This window comes from Ursus maritimus, unplaced genomic scaffold, assembly GCF_017311325.1.
Source record: "Ursus maritimus isolate PB19 unplaced genomic scaffold, ASM1731132v1 scaffold_1, whole genome shotgun sequence".
NCBI lineage: Eukaryota > Metazoa > Chordata > Mammalia > Carnivora > Ursidae > Ursus > Ursus maritimus.
The window spans coordinates 60,319,340-60,344,888 of record NW_024423343.1 but is presented as its reverse complement, the minus strand read 5'-3'; the positions used below and the strand labels follow the sequence as shown (position 1 = coordinate 60,344,888).

Genomic DNA, 25,549 nt, shown 5'->3' with positions numbered 1-25,549 from the left:
AACTATCAAAAAAAAAAAAAAAAAAAAAAAAAGAAAAAAAAGGAAAGAAAGGTGAGAAAGCACTTTGTTTACTGATGTGGAAAGGGCTCCATCAAGATACAATGTTAAGAGGAAAATACAGGAAAAAAAAATGTGTACATTATGCCACCACTTGTGTAATCAAGTAGGGCTGAGAAAATTTATTTGTATTTGCTTGTTAAAACAAACCAGACCCACACATGTCTGGATATTGGATTTATAGCATAGATGGCACTGAGGAGCAGTGAGGGAAGCATAGCCTTTATAATAAATGGTGCTGGGTTAATTGGGAATTTATATGAGAAGTAATAGTATTGACCCCTATCTCATACAGAACCTACTCACATTTTGCCAGTGTTTCAGGAATGTTCTAGAAATGCAAATGCAATGTAAAGAGAATTCAAGATTGTGTTTGCATTTAGAGTGTCCTCTTTTAATTGCCTTTAATCTGAAATTGTTCCCATTTTTTTCTTTGTATTTCATGACATTGACTCTTTTTTTTTTTAAAGAGCTCAGGCCAATTATTTTGTAGAATACCTCAATTTATTTTTGTTCAGTAGTTCCTTGTGGTTAGATTCAGATTATAAACTTTTGGCAGGAACGTCACAAAAGTAACATTTTTTTTAGTTCATCATCTTAGGAGGTACATGCCGTTGATTTGTCTTGTTACTGATGAGAAGGACTGTGATCACTTGGTTAATGTGGTATATGCCAGGTTTTTCAACTGTAAATTTATTATTTTATCCTTTGTAACAAGTAATTTCAGTTGTCTTCTGGGGAGATACTTTGAGGCTATGAATATATCCTGCTACTTCTCAAAAAATTTTTCTGTGTATGTTTTGTGTTTATAAACAGAATTAGCAAGCTGTGTATATTTTGCATGTTATGGCTAAAGAGAGTTACATTTCTTGACATTAGCTACTAATTTTCTTTCCTAGCTAGACTTGCATACTCAAGGGCAGAGATAGCGTACAAGTAAAATATTAGAAGACCTAATTCTCTGAGTCTAAAGATGTTTAGCAAACAAAAGGTTTGCTAAGTGTAGTATTGATGAATTAAAAGTTTGAAGACTAGACATAGGTACTATGCTTTCAGTAATACTGTTTGTCAGATTTGCAACCCTTAAGATTTAATACCCACTAGGTTAGTAGTAAATGCTATGAACACTTAACCAGTGATTATTTCATGGTAGGTATTTTTGTGCTTTGCATATATAATCTCATTTTGAGATTATATAATCTCATATATAATCACCATAATTGTACACACAAGGTACCATTGTTATCCCAAGTTTTACATATGAAGAACCTGAGGCTTAGAAAAATTAATTGGGGTGCCTGGGTGGCTCAGTCAGTTTAAGCATCCGACTCTTGATCTCAGCTCAGCTCAGGTCTTGATCTCAGGGTTGTGAGTCCAGGCTCCATGTTGGGCTCCATGCTGAGTGTGGATCCTACTTAAAAAAAAGAAAAAAAGAATAATTAACATGGTTTTTAGGGGCACACAGCTGTTAAGAAATAGGGGTGGCATTTGAATCCATATCTTTCTGATTCAAGCGCCTAAGTCTTACCTATTACTCTGTTTCCTTTCTTAGTAGTAAGAGATCCAAGCAATTTCTGGAAAATCTGGTTGATTTTTTTCCCCCTGTATTTGTTCTCATTTTTATGGTTCATTAATTCACGAACTTGTATTATAGTTGATTATAATATTATATCTGTGTTTCCTATCTATATATTAGATTTTAAAAGATTGAAGTATCTTTTTCTAGTTTCTCACTTTTAATAGTTTCCCAACATAAAATTCTATGTCTAATGATAGGGGTTTCTCATATATACATTTTTCTTGAATCCTCTTGAAAGTTACTTATATCCTTTTAATCTCATTGTGTTGATAATCACTTTGGTTTAAAAAAATGGAAACTCAATCCTATTAAATCTAACCCACCCATTTGCTCTTATCATCCATAGAGTTAATAGAAGTATACTGTTTTTATAATCTGGATTTTGAAGATTATTTAAAAACTTTAAGAAATAGAAACAATAATGTATTTAAAATTTTTTTGTATTTTATAATATTAAACATTAAAAGGATAGTTATCACAATGATGTTATTAAACCCCCCAGTCAAAATTTTTGGTTCTCTTTTCTGCAATGGGTATATTCATTCATTCATTCACTCGTTCTTTCTTTCTTCCTTCTTTCCTCCCTCCCTCCCCCTCCCTTCCTCCTTCCTTCCTTCCTTCCTTCCTTCCTTCCTTCCTTCCTTCCTTTCCTTCTTCCTTCCTTCCTTCCTTCCTTCCTTCCTTCCTTCCTTCTTTTCTTTTCTTTTCTTTTCTTTTCTTTTCTTTTCTTTTCTTTTCTTTCTTTCTTTTCGATTATGGGCCTGCTGTGTGCCAGGAAAGATCCATGTCTGTGTCCTCAGAATGATTGTTTTTCTCTTTGCAGCCAAAAAGCTCATTATTATTTTTGTAATTATTTTTCTGTTATAAAAATTATTGTACAGTGTTTAGAATGTGCAAAAATGGTGAGGGAAAAATGAAAGAATCTACAATCTCTATTTATAATTTATTTTTTAAATTAACGTATAATGTATTATTTGTTTCAGGGATACAGGTCTGTGATTCATCAGTCTTATATAATAATACCCAGTGCTCATTACAACACATACCCTCCCCAGTGTCCATAACCCAGTTACCCCATCCCCCCACGCCCCTCCCCTCCAGCAACCTTCAGTTTGTTTCCTAAGATTAAGAGTCTCTTATGGTTTGTCTCACTCTCTTGTTTCATCTTGTTTCATTTTTTCCTCTCTTCCCCTCTGATCTCTGCCTTGTTTCTTAAATTCCACATATGAGTGAGATCATATAATTGTCTTTCTCTGATTGACTTATTTCACTTAGCATGATGCCCTCTAGTTCCACCCGTGTCGTTGCAAATGGCAAGGTTTCTTTTTTTTTTTTTTTTGATGGCTGACTAATATTTCATTGTGTGTATATATATACACACACACCACATCGTCTTTAATCCATTCATCTGTCGGTGGACATCTGGGCTCTTTTCATAGTTTGGCTATTGTGGACATTGCTCCTGTAAATATTGGGGTGCAGGTGCCCCTTCGGATTCCTACATTTCTATCTTTGGGGTAAATCCTCAGTAGTGCATTTGCTTGCTTGTGGGATAGCTCTATTTTCAACTTTTTGAGGAACCTCCATACTGTTTTCCAGAGTGGCTGCACCAGCTTGAATTCCCACCAGCAGTGTAAGAGTGTTCCCCTTTCTCCACATCCTCACCAACATTTGTTGTTTCCTAACTTGTTAATTTGAGCCATTCTGACTGGTGTGAGGTGGTATCTCATTGTGGCTTTGATTTGTGTTTGCCTGATGCCAAGTGATATGGAGCATTTTTTTATGTGTCTTTTGGCCATTTGTATGTCTTCTTTGGAGAAATGTCTGTTCATGTCTTCTGCCCATTTCTTGATTGGATTATTTGTTCTTTGGATGTTGAGTTTGATAAGTTCTTTATGGGTTTTGGATACTAGCCCTTTATCTGTTATGTCATTTGCAAATATCTTCTCCCCTTCTGTCCGTTGTCTTTCAGTTTTGTTGACTGTTTCCTTTTTTTTCTTATCTTGATGAAGTCCCAGTAGTTCATTTTTGCCTTTGTTTCCTTTGCCTTTGGAGATGTGTCTAGCAAGAAGTTGCTGCAACCGAGGTCAAAGAGGTTGTTGCCTTTGTTCTCCTCAAGGATTTTGATGGATTCCTGTCTCACATTTAGGTCTTTCATCCATTTTGAGTCTTATTTTTGTGAATGGTGTAAGGAAGTGGTCCAGTTTCATTCTTCTGCATGTGGGTGTCCAATTTTCCCAGCACCATTTGTTGAAGAAACTTTTTTCTATTGGATATTCTTTCCTGCTTTGTCGAAGATTAGTTGACCATAGAGTTGAGGGTCCATTTCTGGGTTCTCTATTCTGTTCCATTGATCTCTGTATCTGTTTTTGTGCCAGTACCATACCTACCGTCTTGATGTTTACAGCTTTGTAATAGAGCTTGAAGTCCGGAATTGTGATGCCACTAGCTTTAGTTTTCTTTTTCAGCATTCCTTTGGCTATTTGGGGTTTCTTCTGGTTCCATATAAATTTTAAGATTGTTTGTTCCAGCTCCGTGAAAAAAGTTGATGGTATTTTGATAGGGATTGCATTGAATGTGTAGATTGTTCTAGGTGGCATAGACATTTTAACAATATTTGTTCTTCCAATCCATGAGCATGGAACATTTTCCCATTTCTTTGTGTCTTTCTCAATTTCTCTCATGAGTATTCTATAGTTTCTGAGTACAGATCCTTTGCCTCTTTGGTTAGGTTTAGTCCTAGCTATCTTATGGTTTTGGGTGCAGTTGTAAATGGGATCAACTCCTTAATTTCTCTTTTTTCTGTCTCATTGTTGGTGTATAGAAATGCAGCTGATTTCTGTGCATTGATTTTCTATCCTGTCACTTTACTGCAGTCTTGTATGAGTTTGGGGTGGAGTCTTTTGGGTTGTCCACATAGAATATCATGTCATCTGCAAAGAGTGAGAGTTTAACTTCTTCTTTGCCAATTCAGATGCCTTTTATTTATTTTTGTTGTTTGATTGCTGAGGCTAGGACGACTTCTGTACTCTGTTGAACAGCAGTGATGATAGTGGACATCCTTGCCATGTTCCTGACCTTAGGGGAAAAGCTGTCAGTTTTTCCCCATTGAGACTCTGGGTTTTTCATAGATAGTTTTTATGATATGGAGGTATGTACCATCTATCCCTACACTGTGAAGAGTTTCAATCAGGAAAGGATCTGTACTTCATCAAGTGCTTTTTCTGCATCTATTGAGAGGATCATATGGTTCTTGTCCTTTCTTTTATTTATGTAGTGTATCTCATTAATTGATTTGTGGGTGTTGAACCAACCTTGCAGCCCAGGAATAAATCCCACTTGGTCGTGGTGAATAATCCTCTTAATGTGCTGTTAGATCCTGTTGGCCAGTATCTTGGTGAGAATTTTTGCATCCAAGTTAATCAGGGATATCAGTCTGTAATTCTCCTTTTTGGTGAGGTCTTTGTCTGGTTTTGGGATCATGGTAATGCTGGCTGCATAAAATGAGTTTGGAAGTTGTCCTTCCATTTCTATTTTCTGAAACAGTTTCAGAAGAATAGGTATTAATTCTTCTTTAAATGTTTGGTAGAATTCACCTGGGAAGCCATCTGGCCCTGGGCTCTTGTTTATTGGGAGATTTTTGATTACTGTTTCAATTACCTTGCTAATTATGGGAATGTTCAGGTTTTCTATTTCTTCCTGGTTCAGTTTTGGTAGTTTATACATCTAGGAATGTCTCCATTTCTTCCAGATTGCCTAATTTGTTAGCATATAAGAAGACAATACATTGGCATATAAGAACATGACATGTTCTTATAATTGTTTGTATTTCTTCGTTGTTGGTTGTGATCTCTCCTCTTTCATTCATGATTTTTGTTTATTTGGTCCTTTCTCTTTTCTTTTTGGTAGGTCAGGCCAGGGGTTTATCAGTCTTGTTAATTCTTTCAGAGAACCAGCTCCTAGTTCATTGATCTGTTCTACTGTTCTTTTGGATTCTATTTAATTGATTTCTGCTCTAATCTTTATTATTTCTCTTCTCCTGCTGGGTTTAGGCTTTATTTGCTGTTCTTTCTCCAGCTCCTTTAGGTGTGGGTTAGGTTGTGTATATGAAACCTTTCTTGTTTCTTGAGAAATGCTTGTATTGCTATATATTTCCCTCTTAGGACTGCCTTTGCTGCATCCCAAAGATTTTGCACAGTTGTGTTTTCATTTTCGTTTGTTTCCATGAATTTTTTAAATTTGTCTTTAATTTCCTGGTTGACTCATTCATTCTTTAGTAGGATGCTCTTTTTTTTTTTTTTTAAATGATTTTTTATTATATTATGTTAGTCACCATACAGTACATCCCGGTTTCCGATGTAAGGCTCGATGATTCATTAGTTGTGTATAACACCCAGTGCACCATGCAATACGTGCCCTCCTTACTACCCATCACCAGTCTATCCCATTCCCCCACCCCCCTCCCCTCTGAAGTCCTCAGTTTGTTTCTCATAGTCCATAGTCTCTCATGTTTCATTCCCCCTCTGATTACCCCCCCTTTCTTTATCCCTTTCTTCCCCTACCGATCATCCTAGTTCTTATGTTCCATAGATGAGAGAAATCATATGATAGTTGTCTTTCTCTGCTTGACTTATTTCACTTAGCATTATCTCCTCCAGTGCTGTCCATGTTGTAGCAAATGTTGAGAACTCGTTCTTTCTGATAGCTGAGTAATATTCCATTGTATATATGGACCACAACTTCTTAATCCAGTCGTCTGTTGAAGGGCATCTCGGCTCCTTCCACAATTTAGCTATTGTGGACATTGCTGCTATGAACATTGGGGTGCATATGGCCCTTCTCTTCACTACGTCTGTATCTTTGGGGTAAATACCCAGTAGTGCAATGGCTGGATCATAGGGTAGCTCAATTTTTAACTTTTTAAGGGACCTCCACACAGTTTTCCAGAGTGGCTGTACCAACTTGCATTCCCACCAACAATGTAGGAGGGATCCCCTTTCTCCACATCCTCTCCAACAATTGTTGTTTCTTGCCTTGTCTATTTTTGCCATTCTAACTGGCGTAAGGTGGTATCTCAGTGTGGTTTTGATTTGAATTTCCTTGATGGCTAATGATTTTGAACATTTTTTGATGTGTCTGTTAGCCATTTGTATGTCTTCATTGGAAAAGTGTCTGTTCATATCTTCTGCCCATTTTTTGATTTGTTTATTTGTTTCTCGTGTATTGAGTTTGAGAAGTTCTTTATAGATCTTGGATACCAGTCCTTTGTCTGTAGTGTCATTTGCAAATATATTCTCCCATTCCGTGGGCTGCCTCTTAGTTTTTCTGACTGTTTCCTTGGCTGTGCAGAAACTTTTAATCTTGATGAAGTCCCATAAATTCATTTTATCTTTTGTTTCTCTTGCCTTTGGGGATGTATCATGAAAAAGGTTGCTTTGGCCGATGTCGTAGAGGTTGCTGCCTATGTTCTCCTCTAGAATTTTGATGGATTCCTGCCTCACATACAGGTCTTTCATCCATTTGGAGTTTATTTTTGTGGATGGTGTGATAGAGTGGTCAAGTTTCATTCTTTTGCATGTAGCTGTCCAATTTTCCCAGCACCATTTATTGAAGAGACTGTCTTTTTCCCACCGGATGTTTTTTCCTGCTTTATCAAATATTAGTTGCCCAAAGAGCTGAGGGTCCATTTCTGGGCTCTCTATTCTGATCCATTGGTCTATGTGTCTGTTTTTGTGCCAGTACCATGCTGTCTTTGTGATCACAGCTATGTAGTACAGCTCAAAATCCAGCATTGTGATGCCCCCAGCTTTGTTTTTCCTTTTCAACAGTTCCTTGGAGATTCGGGGCCTTTTCTGTTTAAATACAAATTTAAGGACTATTTGTTCCAGTTCTTTGAACAATGTCCTCGGTATTTTGATCGGGATAGCATTGAAAGTGTAGATTGCTCCGGGTAGCATGGACATTTTAATATCTTTCCATCTTTTTATGTCTTCCTCAATGTCTTTCAAGAGTGATTTATAGTTTCTAGAATATAGGTCCTTTACGTCTCTGGTTAAGTTAATTCCAAGGTAATGTATGGTTTTTGGTGCTATTGTAAATGGGATGGATTCCCTAATTTCTCTTTCTTCGGTCTTGTTATTCGTGTACAGAAATGCAACTGATTTCTGAGCATTGATTTTGTATCCCACCACATTACTGAATTGCTCTATAACTTCTAATAGTTTGGGAGTTGCTTCTTTTGGGTTTTCCATGTAGAGTATCATGTCATCTGCAAAGAGAGACATTTTGACTTCTTCTTTGCCGATTTGAATACCTTTGATCCCTTTTTGTTGTCTGATTGCTGTTGCAAGGACTTCTCATACTATGTTGAATAATAGTGGCGAGAGTGGGCATCCTTGTCGAGTTCCTGATCTTAAGGGAAAGGCTTCCAGCTTTTCCCCATTGAGAATAATATTTACAGTAGGCTTTTCATAGATGGCTTTTATGAGATTGAGAAATGTACGTTCTATTCTTAAACTCTGAAGGGTTTTAATCAGGAAAGGATGCTGTATTTTGTCAAATGCTTTTTCTGGCATCGATTGAGAGGATCATATGATTCCTGAGTCTTTTCTTGTTGATCTGATGTATCACGCTGATTGATTTGTGAATATTGAACCACGCTTGCATCCCAGGTATGAATCCCACTTGATCATGATGGATAATCCTTTTAATGAACTGTTGGATTCTATTAGCAAGTATCTTGTTGAGGATTTTGGCGTCCATATTCATTAGGGAAATCGGTCTGTAATTCTCCTTTTTGAGGGGGTCTTTGCCTGGTTTGGGGATCAAGGTAATATTGGCCTCATAGAATGAGTTTGGTAGCTTTCCTTCTGTTTCTATTTTTTGAAATAGCTTTAGGAGAATAGGTATTATTTCTTCTTTGAATGTTTGGTAGAATTCCCCAGGAAAACCGTCCGGGCCTGGAGTTTTGTTATTTGGAAGGTTGTTTATCACTGACTCAATTTCTTCATCATTAATTGGCCTGTTTAAGAAATCAATTTCTTCCGGTTTCAATCTTGGTAGTTTATAGGTTTCCAGGAAGGATTCCATCTCTTCCAGATTGCTTAGTTTATTGGCATATAGCTGTTGATAAAAATTTCTCATAATCCTTCCAATTTCAATGGTGTTCGTCGTGACCTCTCCTTTTTCATTCATAATTTTAATAATCTGGGTCCTTTCTCTTTTCTTTTGGATAAGTCTTGCCAGTGGTCTGTCAATTTTATTGATTCTCTCAAAGAACCAGCTTCTAGTCCTGTTGATCTGCTCTACTGTACTTCTGGTTTCTGCTTGATTGATTTCAGCTCTAATTTTGGTCAACTGCTTCCTCGTGCGTGGATTAGGCCTGTCCCTCTGTTGCTGTTCCAGCTTCTTGAGGTGAGAATATAAAAACTGCATTTTAGATTTTTCTATTCTTTTGAGTGAGGCTTGGATGGCTATGTATTTCCCCCTTAGGACTGCCTTTGCAGTATCCCATAGGTTTTGGACTGTTGTATTTTCATTCTCATTGGTCTCCATAAATTGTTTAATTTGATTTTTGATTTCCTGGTTTATCGAGTCATTCCTGAGCAGGATGGTTCTTAGTCTCCAAGTGTTTGAGTTTCTTCCAAATTTTTCCTTGTGGTTGAGTTCCAATTTCAGAGCGTTGTGGTCTGAGAATATGCAGGGGATAATTTCAATCTTTTGGTATCGGTTGAGACCTGTTTTGTGTCCCAGAACATGGTCTATTCTTGAGAATGTTCCATGGGCATTAGAATAGAATGAGTATTCTTTGGTTCTGGGGTGTAGTGTTCTATATATATCTATGAGGTCCAACTCGTCGAGTATGGCATTCAAAGCCTTTGATTCTTTGCTTAGTTTTTGCCAGGGTGTTCTGTCTATTTCTGAGAGTGGAGTGTTGAGGTCCCCTACTATTAATGTATTTTTATTTATATGTCTCTTTATTCTGGTTAAGAGTTGGCTTGTGTATCTTGCTGCTCCCCTGTTGGGGGCATATATATTTATAATTGTCATATCCACTTGTTGAATACTTCCCTTAAGAATAATATAGTGCCCTTCTGCATCTCTAACTATAGTCTGTAGTTTAAAATCCAATTTATCTGATATGAGAATTGCTACCCCAGCTTTCTTTTGAGGTCCATTTGCGTGAAAGATGGTACTCCATCCCCTTACTCTCAGTCTGAATGCATCTTTGGGTTCGAAATGAGTCTCTTGTAGACAGCAAATGGATGGGTCATTTCTTTTTATCCAATCTGCAACCCTGTGGCGTTTTATGGGATGGTTCAAACCATTTACATTAAGACTGATTACTGAGAGATATGATTTTAATGTTGCCATGTTGCCAGTAAAGTCTTTGTTTGTATTGGCTGTGACTTTCTGTTCTGTATCACTCTTGGGGCCTTTTTACTTTTATAGAACCCCCCGTAATATCTCCTGTAGGGCTGGTTTCGTGGTTACAAAATTGGTTAGTGACTGGCGATTCTGAAATGTCTTTATTTCTCCATCAATTCTGAATGACAGCCTTGCTGGATAAAGGATCCTTGGCTGCATGTTTTTCTCTGAAAGAGCTTTAAATATGCTCCCCCAACCCTTTCTCTCATTCCAGGTCTGTGTAGACAGGTCTGACGTAATTCTGATGCTTTTGCCTTGGTACGTGAGAAATTTCTTTGCCCTGGCCGCTTTCAATACTGTATCCTTGCATCTAATATTTGCGAATTGCACTATGACGTGACGTGGCGTAGGTTTGTCGTGGTTGAGCTTGGGAGGGGTCCTCTCTGCCTCTTGGACACGAATGTTTGTTTCCCTTGCTAGATTAGGGAAGTTTTCAGCTACAATTTGTTCAAATATCTCTTCTAGACCTCTGTTTTTCTCCACCCCCTCGGGGATGCCGATGATTCTAACATTGGATCGTTTCATTGAGTCAGTAATCTCCCGTAACCTACATTCGTGGGCGTGGATTTTTTTAAGACCATCTTCTATTTTCATTTTTTCCTCTATTAACCCATCCTCCAATTCACTAACCCGTTCCTCTGCTTCTGCGACCCTGGCCGTCAGAGCCTCTAGTTTTGCCTGCATTTGGCTCATAGAATTTTTAATTTCTGTCAGATTCGCTCTCATTTCTGTCCTTAGGGATTCTATATTCTCAGTAACCTTTTCGTTAATAGTTTTTTCAATTCTACTCATCATTTTGACCATCGTTACTCTGAATTCCATTTCTGATAATTTGGTTACATCCATATCCATTATTTCTGTGGCAGAGGCCACAGAATCACTGTCTTTTCTTTGCTGGGGGGGGCTTCTCCTTCTTGTCATTCTGATGAAGAGAGGTTGCGGGGTTTCCAGAGCCCAAATTATTGACTGGGTCCCAGGCCGTGCCCCTTGTTTTATAGGGATCTTAGGGATGTGGGCTTCTTCTTTAAAGATTTTATTTATTTATTTATGTGGCAGCCAACCAGCGAGAGAGGGAACAGAAGCAGGGGAGTGGGAGAGGAAGAAGCAGGCTCCCAGCGGAGGAGCCCGATGAGGGACTCCTTTCCGGAACGCCGGGATCACGCCCTAAGCCGAAGGCAGGCGCTCAATGACTGCGCCACCCAGGCGCCCGGGTTGTGGGCTTCTTGATTTTTCAGCCTGCCTTCTGTGTTCTGGGGGAGGGGCCTGCCGCGCCAATACTCAGGCAACCCTGTTTGGGTAGAGTCTCCGTGTCCCCTGCGAGGGAGGATGGGGATGGGCACTCTCTGAGCCGGTATTTCCAGGCTTTTGTTCTCTGGCGGCTTTCCCTGGCGGTTTGCTGTGCCTCTTCTGAGAGTCAGAGCAGCAGCGGCCAAATTTCAGCCTCTGTCACGGAACAGAAGGATTGCGGCCCGTTCTCTACTAATGTTCTGGCCACTTTAACTCTGTTTCTGTTGGTGCTGCTCAACCCTGCAGCGTCCCGGGATGTGCGCCCCACACCCGGCGTCCCAGCCCTCACTTCCAGGGCGGCGCGTCTCTGTCGCCTTGTTTCTAACGCCGCCAGCCGCCAGCCGCCCCGCAGCGCTCTCCGGATCTCCCGGTCTCAGTCTGGATCAGTGGCGCACCGGGATCCCGGTGTTCAGCGAGATGCCTGGTGGCGCGCGCACCCGGCTCCCACGGTCTCAGTCTGCTGTTTGCGGGTGCCGTCCGCGCGAGCCCGCCCGCTCCCCGTGCAAGTGGCTACGCTTCCGGCGCCCGAGCAGCGGCGCTCCCTCCCCCTTCCGTTTATCTTCCGATATCTGTGCGGTTTCATGGCTCCCCGCTTAAGCTACCTCAATAGTCAGCGCTGGAGATGTTCATTTGTAGAGATCCAGATGCGTCTTCCTGCGTCTCAGGCTGGTTCCGTGGTTGTTTAGGCTGGTCTGGTACCTATCCAGCTTGACTCGGAGGACCGGCTGAAAACGGTGTCTCCTACTCCTCCGCCATCTTAACTCCTTAGTAGGATGCTCTTCAGCCTCCATGTATTTGAGTTCTTTCCAACTTCCTCTTGTGATTTTGTTCAAGTCTTAAAGCATTGTGTCCGAAAATATGCAGGAAATGATCCTAATCTTTTGGTACCAGTTGAGACCTGATTTGTGACCCAGGATGTGATCTATTCTGGACAGTGTTCCATGTGCACTCGAGAAGAATGTGTGTTCTGTTGCTTTGAGATAGAATGTTCTAAATATATCTGTGAAGTCCATCTGGTCTAGTGTGTCATTCAAAGCCCTTATTTCCTTGTTGATCTTCTGCTTAGGTGATCTGTCCATTGCAGTGAGAGGGTATTAAAGTCCCCTACTATTATTGTATTATTATCATGTGTTTCTTTGATTTTGTTATTAATTGGCTTATATAATTGGCTGCTCCCATGTTAGGGGCATAAATATTTATAATTGTTAGCTCTTGTTGGATAGACCCTTTAATTATGATATAGTGTCCTTCCTCATCTCTTATTACAGTCTTTCATTTAAAATCTAATTTGTCTGATATAAGCATTGCCACCCCAGCTTTCTTTTGATGTCCATTAGCATGGTAAATGGTTTTCCACCCCCTCACTTTAAATCTGGAGGTGTCTTCAGGTCTAAAATGAGTCTCTTGCAGACAGCATATTGATGGGCCTTGCTTTTTTATCCAGTCTGATACCCTGTGTGTTTTGATTGGGGCATTTAGCCCATTTACATTCAGGGTAACTATTGAAAGATATGAATTTAGTGCCATTGTATTGCCTGTAAGGTGACTATTACTGTATATTGTCTCTGCTCCTTTCTGGTCTGTTACTTTTGGTCTCTTTCTTTGCTTAGAGGACCCCTTTCAATATTTCTTATAGGGCTGGTTTGATGATCATAAATTCTTTTAGTTTTTGTTTGTCCTGGAAGCTTTTTATCACTCCTTCTATTTTGAATGACTTCCTAGCTGGATAAAGTATTCTTGGCTGCATACTTTTCCTCATTTAGCACCCTGAATATATCATGTCAGTCCTTTTTGGCCTGCCAGGTCTCCGTGGATAGGTCTGCTGCCAATCTAATGTTTCTTCCCTTGTAGGTTACAGAGCTCTTGTTCTGAGCTGCTTTCAGGATTTTCTCTTTGTCTCTGAGATTTGTAAGCTTCACTATTATATGTCAGGGTGTTGACCTATTTTTATTGATTTTGAGGGGGGTTCTCTGTGCCTCCTGGATTTTGATGTCTGTTTCCTTCCCCAGAATAGGGAAGTTCTCTGCTATAATTTGCTCCACTATACCTTCTGTCCCCCTCTCTCTTTCCTCTTCTTCTGGAATCCCAATTATTCTAATATTGCTTTATGGTATCACTTATCTCTCGAATTCTCTCCTTGTGATCCAGTAGTTGTTTATCTCTCTTTTTCTCAGCTTCTTTACTCTCCATCATTTCGTCTTGCATATCACACTAATTCTTTCTTCTGCCTCATTTATGCTAGCAGTTAGAGCCTCCATTTTTTATTGCATCTCAGTAATAGCCTTTTTGATTTCGACTTGGTTAGATTTTAGTTCTTTTATTTCTCCAGAAAGGGATTCTCTAGTGTCTTTTTTTTTTTTTAAGATTTTATTTATTTATTCGACAGAGGTAGAGACAGCCAGCGAGAGAGGGAACACAAGCAGGGGGAGTGGGAGAGGAAGAAGCAGGCTTATAGCGGAAGAGGCTGATGTGGGACTCGATCCCATAATGCCGGGATCACGCCCTGAGCCAAAGGCAGACGCTTAACCGCTGTGCCACCCAGGCGCCCCTCTCTAGTGTCTTCTATGCTTTTTTTTCAAGCCCAGCTGTTATCTTTATAATCGTTATTCTGAACTCTAGTTCTGACATCTTACTAATGTCCATATTGATTAGGTCCCTGGCGGTCAGTATTGCCTCTTCTTCTCTTTTTTAAGGTGAGTTTTAGCATTATCTCCTCCAGTTCTGTCCATGTTGCAGCAAATGTTGAGAATTCGTTCTTTCTGATAGCTGAGTAATATTCCATTGTATATATGGACCACAACTTCTTAATCCAGTCATCTGTTGAAGGGCATCTTGGTTCCTTCCATGCTTTGGCTATTGTGGACAATGCTGCTATGAACATTGGGGTGCATATGGCCCTTCTCTTCACTACGTCTGTATCTTTGGGGTAAATACCCAGTAGTCACCTTAACACTGTTAAGATAATTTTGATGGTATGGATATTTTGCTGTATTTGTTTCAGATTTCTCTCTCTTTCTTTAATGCAAGGATTCACGACCTTCTAATCCTTTCCCTTCCTCCCTCCCTCAATATAATGATTATCCTGAGGTTGGTAGGTGTCATTTCCATGGATGTTTTTATAATTTGTTATTTATGTGTTTCTCCACAGACAATAATATGATTTTTGCACATTTACTTAGCCATTTGTATGTCTTCATTGGAAAAGTGTTCATATCTTCTGCCCATTTTATGATTTATTTGTTTTTAATTAAGTTTGTATTAAGTTTGAGAAGTTCTTTGTAGATCTTGGATACCAGTCTTTTATCTGTAGGTCATTTGCAATATCTTCTCCCATTCCGTGGGCTGCCTCTTAGTTTTTTTGACTGTTTCCTTGGCTGTGCAGAAGCTTTTTATCTTGATGAAGTCCCACAAGTTCATTTTATCTTTTGTTTTTCTTGCCTTTGGAGATGTGTCGTGAAAAAGGTTGTTGTGGCCGATGTCGTAGAGGTTTCTGCCTATGCTCTCCTCTAGGATTTTGATGGATTCCTGTCTCACATTGAGGTCTTTCATCCATTTGGAGTTTATTTTTGTGTATGGTGTGAGAGAGTGGTCAAGTTTCATTCTTTTGCATGTAGCTGTCCAAATTTCCCAGCACCATTTATTGAAGAGACTTTTTCCCACTGGATGTAGGAAGTCTTTCAAAAGGAGTCCTTTATATTAAAAGAGAGTGGGAATTGGAGCCTTGGGAAACAGTACCATTTGTAGGTTAATCAGAGGAAGAAAAACTTGTCAAGAAAACTTAGAGTAATCAGAGAGAAGGGAACGTGGGAGAGTGTTTCACAAAAGCTAAGAGAATTTTCCAGACAGAAATGTTCAACTATATGCAGAATTAAAGGTCAACAAGATATTTGTAATTAGGAGATCATTGTTGGCCATGTGGAAAACCATTTTTGGGGGGATTTAAACAATAGATGAGCAAATGGTAGCCCCTCCCCCATTTTTTGAAAAAGAACTTTGGGCTTATAAAAAGAAAGACTGGACAGACAAAAGTAGGTTTCATAGCATTAATGGAAAGTTAACTTTGGAGAGGAAGACAAGTAAATTAAAGGGATATTTGTGGAGAATGGAGCCATTTAAAGAGCTGTCTTCCTCTGGCCCTTAAAAGCTTCAGAGTAGCAGGCATTGGTTTACTCACCAGTGTGTCCAGTGCCTGACATATAGTAAGTATTCAGTAATTGTTGAATGATGGAGCCTAATAAAAGGGTTGAACAATTTTTGTCCATCCTAAATCTAGTCTGAAGTATAGTTTCAAAATTTAGTCAATTCTAGAAGCTTAAGATTTGCTTTTGTTTTCTGACATTAAAAATTAAACCTGTGATTTAAAAAAATGTATCCTTCTACAGGGTTTTAAAAATTATAGATCTAGAATGAGATCTGCTTTAGACTATGTTCTGTGTTTCTCATAGTACTACACATTCCTAACACATTACTACTTTGTCTTTTATGGTGTGTTTTAAGTTCTGCTTTGGCTATCATTATCTTTTTCTTGAAACTTTGAAAATTTTAAAGATTTTTTTGAATTTTTATGATAGTCATAAAATTGAAACAACTTGTTAACTAAAAATATAAATCATGCCTTTTCAATATAACTTGTTTGTGAACTGTACCTGTTCTTTTTTAATAATGTGAATATTTAACTCTGTAGTGCAAAGTTTGTGATAGCAAGTATCCTATATCCACTCCATTTATAGTGAAACTAATCCTTTAAAGTTCCAATTAATCCTTCATTTGATTTCTGTAGTTTAAGAGATCCAAAAGACATATCCAGTTAATGTATTCCAATTGTTTACTTAAGTAAGATCTAATAAATTTTCTATGTAATTTTTTTCATATTAGGCAGAGTCAAGGGAATATATGAATACAAAAGATTATATTTTTAAGTAAAAAATATGGCCCCTAAATTTTCTTTTGAGATTTCTCAGTTGTTTATGAAAGTTTGATTTCTGTTCCATAGACCTACATGGGAAATATAAAATGAAGTAGAAAAGCTATACAATTCTAAAGTGACTATGCATTTTTGTTTTAGGCAGGGAAATGAAGAACAACAGCCTGAGGTTCCAATTCTTTATCATGACGTTACATCCCTTTTGCTCATCCAGATCTTAATGATGCCACAACCTTTACGAAAAGGTATGTCTTTATAATTCGGATTCTTAGACTATGTAGTATACATAATACTCTAAAAATTGGGGAGACAAATATTCAGTCCTTTGGAAATGTTTTGAGGTCAATGACTATTACTTTTTATTAGTAGTAAATCATATATATGTAAAAGAAGATGACAATGAAATAAAGGTTTTTTTTCCCCCTTATGAGTCTGTTCTTTTCAGGTTTTTAACCAATAATAAGGTAAAGATAAGGGAAAAATCGCTCTGAAGACTTTTGTTTTAAAAAATTTTTAAGTGATAATACAAAAATGTGAAAAAAAGAGCAAACTGTCAGCCTTTATGCCTCCACCCTATCTATATGCATAAATATTTTATATGGTAGTAATCATAGGGTTATTCAAAGTGTGATATCCCATCATTTTAAATTAATGTTAATATATATCTTGATATTAACAGCATTAATACTATGATAACAATAACGATATTATATCAGCAATGTTTATTTATTGTTCCATAGTCTTTGTAGTTTTCATTTAAAGACATTTAAAATATTGTATTAAATAATTAACCATTCCCTTTTGGTGAAAAGCTTTGTTTTTGTGTTATTATGAGTTACATGAAAGAACACCTGTAGGTGTATAAAGGCCTTGTTACTGGGGAAGATATTTTTTGTGTGTACTTCAACTTGATCTTTTGATAAAATCTTTTACCTGAGGGTATGAAGTGATCATTTATTTTAAACATAAGCAGATTGGTATTTTATGCAAATTATACTATCTGAGGAGTTAAAGGTCATTAATAAACAAGCATAATATTTTATACTTGAATTGTGAATTTTGGGTTTTTTTAAAAGTTTTTATTTTAATCACCTGGTGTTCTTTAAGGCAATTGTACTCCTTAATCCCCACCATGTATTTCGTCCATCCCCCAATCTACCTCCCCTTTGGTAACCATCAGAATATTCTGTATAGTCAAGAGTCTGTTTCTTGGTTTGGCTCTTTCTCTCTTTTTTCCCCCTTTGCTTATTTGCTTTGTTTCTTAAATTCTACATGTGAGTGAAATCATATGGTATTTGTCTTTCTCTGACTGACTTATTTTACTGAACTTAATACTCTCTATTTCCACCCGTATCATTGCAAATGGCAAGATTTCATTCTTTTTATGGCTGAGTAAATATTCCAATATATATGTATATGTATTTACACACACACACACACACACACACACACATACCACATCTTCTTTATCCATTCATCAATTGATGGACACTTGGGTTCATGCCATATCTTGACTATTGTAAATAATGCTACAAATATAGGGGTGCATGTATCCCTTTGAATTACAATTTTGTATTCGTTGGGCAAATATCCAGTAGCGCGGTTGCTGAATCATAGGGTAGTTCTATTTTTAACTTTTTGAGGAACCTCCATACTGTTTTCCAGAGTGGCTGCACCAGTTTGCATTCCCACCAACAGTGCGAGAGGTTTCCTTTTTCTCCACATCCATGCCAACACTTGTTTCTTGTGTTTTTGTAATTAGCCATTCTGGCAGGTGTGAGGTGATATCTCATTGTAGTTTTGATTTGTGTTTCCCTGATGATGGGTGATGTTTAGCATCTTTTCATGTATCTGTTGGCCATCTGGATGTCTTCTTTGGAGAAGTGTCTGTTCATGTCTTCTGTCTGTTTTTTAATTGGATTATTTGTTTTTTGAGTCTTGAGTTGTATAAATTCTTTATATATTTTGGATACTAATGGAAATGTCATTTGCAAATATCTTCTCCCATTCTGTAGGTTGTCTTTTAGTTTTGTTGACTGTTTCCTTCACTGCGCAGGAGCTTTTTATTTTGATGTATTCCCAGTCGTTTATTTTTGCTTTTCTTTCCCTTGCCTCAGGAGACATATGTAGAAAGAAGTTGCTATGGCTGATGTCAAAGAAGTTACTGCCTGTGTTCTTTTCTAGGATTTTTATGGTTTCAGGTCTCACATTTAGGTCCTTAATCCATTTTGAATTTATTTTTGTGAATGGTGTAAGAGAGTGGTCCAGTTTCATTCTTTTTGCATGTTGCTGTCCAGTTTTCCCAGCACCATTTGTTGAGGAGACTGTCTTTTTCCCATTGGATATTCTTTCCTGCTTTGCCAAAGATTAATTGACCTATAGTTGTGGGTTTATTTCTGAGTTTTCTGTTTTGTTCCATTGATCTATGTTGTCTGTTTTTGTGCCAGTATCATACTGTTTTAATTGCTATGGCTTTATAATATAACTTGAAGTCCAGAATTGTGATACCTCCAGCTTTGCTTTTCCTTTTCAGGATTGCTTTGGGTATTTGGGGTCTTTTGTAGTTCCATACAAATTTTAAGATTGTTTATTCTAGTTCTGTGAAAAAATCTGTTGGAATTTTGATAAGGATTGCATTAAAGATGTAGATTGCTTTGGGTAGTATGGATATTTTAACAATATTTATTCTTCCAATCCATAAGCATGGAATGTCTTTCCATTTCTTTGTGTCATCTTTACTTTCTTTCATTAGTGTTTTAGTTTTCAGAGTACAGGTCTTTCACCTCTTTGGTTAGATTTATTCCTAGGTATCTTATTATTTTTGGAGCAGTTGTAAATGGGACTGTTTTCTTAATTTCTCTTTCTGCTGCTTTATTATTGGTATATAGAGATGCCACGAAAGAAAGAAAGAAAGAAAGAAAGAAAGAAAGAAAGAAAGAAAGAAAGAAAGAAAGAAAAAAATGCCACAGATTTCTGAATGTTGATATTTGTACCCTGGAAGTTTACTGAATTCATTTATCAGTTCTAGCACCTTTGGGGTGGTCTTTCAGGTTTTCTATATATAGTATCATGTCATCTGCAAATAGTGAATGTTTTACTTCTTCCTTATCGAATTGGATGCCTTTTACTTCTTTTTGTTGTCTGATTGCTGTGGCTAGGACTTCCAGTACTATGTTGAATTAAAGTGGTGACAGTGGATATCCTTGTCTTGTTCCTGACCATAGGGGAAAGGCTCTCAGTTTTTCCCCATTGAGGATGATCTTAGCTCTGGGTTTTTTGTAGGTGGCCTTTATTACATTGAGGTATGTTCCCTCTAAACCTATTTTCTTGAGGGTTTTATCATGAATGGTTGTTGTACTTTGACAAATGCTTTTTCTGTACCTATTAAAATGATCACATGGTTCTTATCCTTTCTTTTATTAATATGGTGTATCACAATGATTGATTTGCTAATATTGAACCACCCTTGCAAACTAGGCATATATCCCACTTGATGGTGGTGAATGATATTTTTTAGTGCATTGTTGGATTTGGTTTGCTGATATTTTATTGAAGATTCTTACATCTATATTCATCAGAGATATTGGCCTGTAGTTCTTTTTTCTTTTTCTTTTTTTTTTTTTTTTTTTTTTTTTTTGTGGTTTTTTGTCTGGTTTTGGTATCAGGGTAATGCTGGCCTCATAGAATGAATTTGGAAGTATTCTTTCTTTTTCCACTTTTGGGAATAGTTTGAGAAGAATTGGTATTAATTCTTCTTTAAATATTTGGTAAAATTCACCAGTGAAGCCATCTGGTCCTGGACTTTTGTTTGTTGTGAGTTTTTTTATTACAGATTCAGTTTCTATGCTGGTAATCAGTCTGTTCAAATTTTCTGTTTCTTGTTTCAGTTTTTGTAGTTTATGTTTCTAGGAATTTATCCATTTCTTCTAAGTTGTCCAATTTTGTTGGCATATAGCTTTTCATAGTATTCTCTTATAACTGTATTTCTGTGATGTTGGTTCATTGGTGATTCTATTTAGTTGCATCCTTTTTCTTTTTTTCTTAATAATTCTGGCTAGAGGTTAATCAATTTTGTTGATTTTTTTTCTCAGTGAACCAGTTCCTGTTTTCATTGATCTGTTCTATTGGGGTTTTTTGTTTGTTTGTTTGTTTTTAGTTTCTATATCATTTATTTCTGCTCTAATCTTTATTGTTTCCTGCCTTTTGCTGGTTTTGGGTTTTGTTTTTTGTTTTTTTTCCAGCTTCTTTAGGTATAAGGTTAGGTTGTTTACTTGAGATTTTTTTCTTGCTTCTTGAGGTAGGCCTGTATTGCTATAAACTTCCCTCTTAGAAGTGCTTTTGCTGTGTCCCAAAGGTTTTAAAACATTGTGTTTTCATTTTCATTTGTTTCCAGGTACTTTTCAATTTCTTCTTTTGTTTCCTGGTTGATACATTCATTGTTCAGTAGCATGTTATTTAACCTCCATGTATTTGTGGTCTTTCCAGACATTTTCTTGTGGTTGACTTACAGTTTCATTACGTTGTAGTCAGAAAAGATGCATGCTGTGACTTTGATCTTTTTGAATTTGTTGAGGCTTGTTTTGTGACCTAATATGTGATCAGTTCTGGAGAGTGTCCCATGTGCACTTGAATATTATTCTGTTGTTTCAGGATGAAATGTTCTGAGTATATCTCTTAAATCTATCTGGTAATTTTGGATTGTTTTTAAATATAAAACTCATAAAACATTAAATTCACGGGGCATCTGGGTGGCTCAGTTGATTAAGTTGCCAACTCTTGATTTCAACTCAGGTTATGTCCTCAGAGTCCTGGGGTTGAACCCCGCATCAGGCTCCATGCTAGGTGTTGAGTTTGCTTGAGATTCTCTCTCCTTCTCCCTCTGCCCCTCCCCCAGCTCGTGTGTACACTCTCTCTCCCTAAAATAAATAATTAAATCTTTTTTTAAAAACCCATAAAATTCACCTTTTTAACAATTTTAAAATGTGCAATTCAGTACATTCATATGTTGTGCAGCCATCACCATTATCTAGCTCCAGAACATATTCATCAGCCCAGAGAGAAATTTTGTATCCATTAAGCAATCACTCCCATTTTCTTCTTTCCCCAACTCCTAGAAACCACTAATCTGTTTTCTTACTCTATGGATTTGCTTGTACTAGATATTTCATATTAATAAAATTATACAGTACGTGGCCTTTTGTGTCTAGCTGCTTTCACTTAATGTTTTCAGGGTTCATCCATGTGGTAGTATGTGTTGTACTTCTCTTCATGGCTGAGTAATATTTCACTGAAGGGCTATGCCACATTTTGTTTATCCAGTCATCATTTGATAGACATTTTGATTGTTTCTACCATTTGGCTCTTGTGAGTAGTGCTACTGTGATATTTGTGTACAGGTTTTTGTTTGAATACCTGTCTTTAGTTCTTCTGTACATAGCTAAAAGTGGGTTTGCTGGGTCATGCCCATTCTATGTTTAACTTCTTGAGGAACTGCCGAATTTCAGATATTTTTGAATGTTACTTTTTTGGGGTTTGGCTATGTATATGAATTTCATTATTTATTTTGCAGACTTTAAAACATTTACCTGTTAAATAGCCTATTGAATTTCTGTAAAATTAGTTATAAGCTATTTAGGTTTTTTGTGTTACTTTGGTTAGTTTTCCTTATTTTAGGGAAATAGTTGCTTTGGAGTTATGTTGGTTTGCCCTGACTGTGCTCTTCTAATTATACTAGTAGTATTACATTTTGAAGTATAAAGTTTTACTTTGTTTTATAAAGTCTTCAAAATAGTTAGATATTTTATTTCTTTAAGATACTGTATTTAAATATACATTTTACATATATGCATAATTACTACATAAACCTGAAAAGCTAAAATGAAGGAAACTTGATATATAGAAATAGACTTATTTCTATAATTAATATTTATCTCAGAAGAGAAAAATAGTTCAACTGACTGTAAAGGACCTACTCTATTAGTGTCTGAGAACTGTAACTGATGCATCTCCCTTATCATGAGATGACAACTGTTGGTGCTAGCCCTCATAGAAGGTGAAGTTAATGCCAAAAGAAGGCATAATACATTGAATTAATTGAACATAGTAAATTAAATTCAGTAGAGACATATTTTAAAATTGTTTACCGATCTACTTAATTTAATAATGGCTAAATGAATAGAATAGATTCAGGCAAACATCTATATACATATTTATAATACTATTTGTAACTGTACCTTAAAGTTATATCATTAAAGAAGTATTGTTTGGTGGACAAATTTAATCAACAAATGATTTGGTTCAAGAAATATTTATTTATTTATTTTTCAGGGTTTATTTGTTTTTTATTTTTTAGATTATTTATTTATTTGAGAGAGAGAGAGGGAGCACAAGCAGGGGGAACAGCAGGCAGAGAGAGAGGGAGAAGCAGGCTCTTCACCGAGCAGGTAGCCCGATGTGGGGCTGGATCCCAGAACCCTGGGATCACGACCTGAGCCAAAGGCAGACACTCAACCGACTGAGCCACCCAGGCGCCCCTGAAGAAATATTTAATGAGTACCTGCTGTGTGCCAGGTTGCTATGCTTCTTTGGTAGGTGCTGGTGATGCAAAGATGAATAAAACATGGACTTTACCTTTGGGGAACCAGAGAGCTAAGTATTTAGCGGTCGTTAACTTTAGTTAGAATTGCTTTCAAAAAATCTGTGATTTCTATTATTTCTTAAAACTTCATAATAATTCAATATTGGATTATCTGTATCGTTTTTATAAAGCAGCTTCAAAGATAATGTATTGTGTGATAGTGTTGCTCACTGTCATTGTAGTCATGAATTCCTCTTAGAATTTGGGGCCAGAAAAAAAATTTGCCTTTCTTTAATAAATTTTTTTAGTTTGTCACACATTGAGAACTAAGTAGAAACCATTACGTATAAGCAGATAGAGACCTTTATTTAATTGCTAGGAAGTGTGAAGCTTAATTATAGTAAGTCACTTGACTTTTCCTTAGACAGCTTTTTTTTTTTTTTTTTAGAAGGTGGGAAGTTGTAGAGTAGGGGAGGTAGAGTTATAATTTTTCTTTTGTACTCTCTTTTAACATAAGGGTTAGCAGGCAATCTTTATCGTATTTGTGTTTTTATTATAATATGTATTTGTGTACCTATTTAGTTACTGGTTGTTATTAGAAGAGGAAAGGAAAGTGAAGGAAATATGACTGTTTGTATGTAGTGGATTGTTAAATGCTCCCATGGTTTTATGTGATACAGAAACTTACCTTAAGCTTTTTAACATTTAGCACTGTATTCAGGATAAAGACCTTTTTTACACCAATTGTCACATCAGAAGCTTGAGTTAATACATTAAAGACATGTGTTTATTTTCCTTTTATCTTTTCTCATGTCCTTGTATTTTATCCATTATTATACCCATCATACCACTGGCCTCCGGAAAATAAACTTAAAAGTAACTTGTGATATGTCACTATTTTCAGGTATTCATGTTTAGTTCTTTTATAACTTAGGATCAGGTATGGCTGTGTATAACATAAAAGAAACCCCAAATAACACAGTAGCTTAAGACAGACATTTATTTTTATTTTTTCATGTAGAAGGAAGTCTGAAGGTAGGCAGGTCAGGTCCTTCTACTTCACAGCACTGTAGTCCGATGATATGGCTCATATCTTCGTGTTTCAAGGAAGTTGCAGGGGTTGTAGCCATCATAGTCTTGTTTAATAAGGCAGCAGGATGGAGAGTTGAGAGAGGAACTGCACTCTCTCTTTTAAGAAGTCCTCTCGGAAGTTCCACACAAAACTTACATATCTTTGGCTAAAGTTCTTCCTTCTTTTTGAACCTCTGGGATTTAAAACATAAAATCATCATCTTTTTTTAGGAAGGGTCAGTTACTCAGATTTGGATTATGTCGTTTTTCTTTCCCCACATCAATCATTGAGGAGTATCATGATTCTGTTTAATCATGCCTCATAGGATAGAGATTCTAGGATTCAGTGGAACGTCTGGTACTAGTGATTATAGACTATCTTCTGCATCCAGCATCCAGAGATAGAAGGTTGCTTATTATTTCCCATCACTTTAAGAAAGGAAATATTTCAGTTTCGCTTTGTTACAAACCAAGGCTTTATAAGAATAAACTGTTTATTTTAGAATATTTCAACCATATATGACAATAGAGAGCAGAGTTTAATGAACCTGCATGTACCCACCAATTATCAACTCATGGCCAATCTTGTTTTATTTGTACTCTTTCCTATTCCATCCTCCATTCTACCGTGGGTTATTTTGAAGCAACTCCCAAACATCATATCATTTCATCTATATAGTCTTTAGTACGTATCTCTAAAAGATAAAGATTTGTTCAGTAAACATAGCCATAATATTATGAACCCATTTTTAAATGGACAGTTTTGCTTTAATATCGTTAGATACCAAGTCAGTGTTCAGATCTCTGTAGTTGTTATAAATGGTTTCTTACAGTTGGTTTGTTTGACTTGGGATCCAGACAAGGTCTACACATTGGATTTGGTGGTTATTTCTCCTTTAAATCTATGGGTTTCCCCTCTCCCCTTACATTTTATTTGTTGAATAATCTGGATCTTTTCTACTTTACTAATTGTATCCTCATGGCATCCTTTAATAATATGTTCTGTTTCCATGTGTTTCCTGTGAACTGGCAGATAGATCTAAACACCTAGATTCCATTTCTTATTTCTTTTTATTTTTGCAAAAACACTTCATGGATGGTATAACATACCTTTCATCACAAGACAAATTCCAGGTGTCTTTTTGTGACATTAGAGGCTGTGGATGATTGCCTAGATTGTTTCGTTTGTTTTTTGTGTTTTTTTTTTAAGATTTTATTTTTTTTATTATGTTAGTCACCATACAGTACTTCATTAGTTTTTGATGTCGTGTTCCATGATTCATTGTTTGTGTATAACACCCAGTATTTTTAACTAATCTCTACATCCAACATGGAACTCACAACCCTGAGATCAAGAGTCACATGCTCTACTGACTGAGCCAGCGAGCCACCCTATTGAGTGTACTATTTTTTTTAGCATCCTCCAGAGTTGATTGCATTTTTGTTTTTTAGTATTATGAATGCATGGATTTTAACAAAGTTGATGTCTTTCATTCCCAGTGTAGAATACTGTTTAAACATCTGTGTTTGGTTCATGTTTGCTTGTGTTCTGATGATATGACCCCAGTAGTCTTCAATAGCTTTTTCAGACCAAGGCTTTTTAATTTGTCATTTGAGAGTTCATTAG

At 36.9% G+C, this 25,549-nt stretch overlaps 1 protein-coding gene across 1 annotated transcript in view; it reads left to right on the top strand.

The window, feature by feature from the left end:
• UBR3 (ubiquitin protein ligase E3 component n-recognin 3) overlaps window positions 1-25,549 on the top strand; it is a 230,724-nt gene that overhangs the window by 168,960 nt on the left and 36,215 nt on the right. The window contains exon 32 of the mRNA XM_040644068.1: window positions 16,416-16,519. Within this exon, the coding sequence (XP_040500002.1) occupies window positions 16,416-16,519 (104 nt within the window). The remainder of the gene's footprint in view (window positions 1-16,415; window positions 16,520-25,549) is intronic.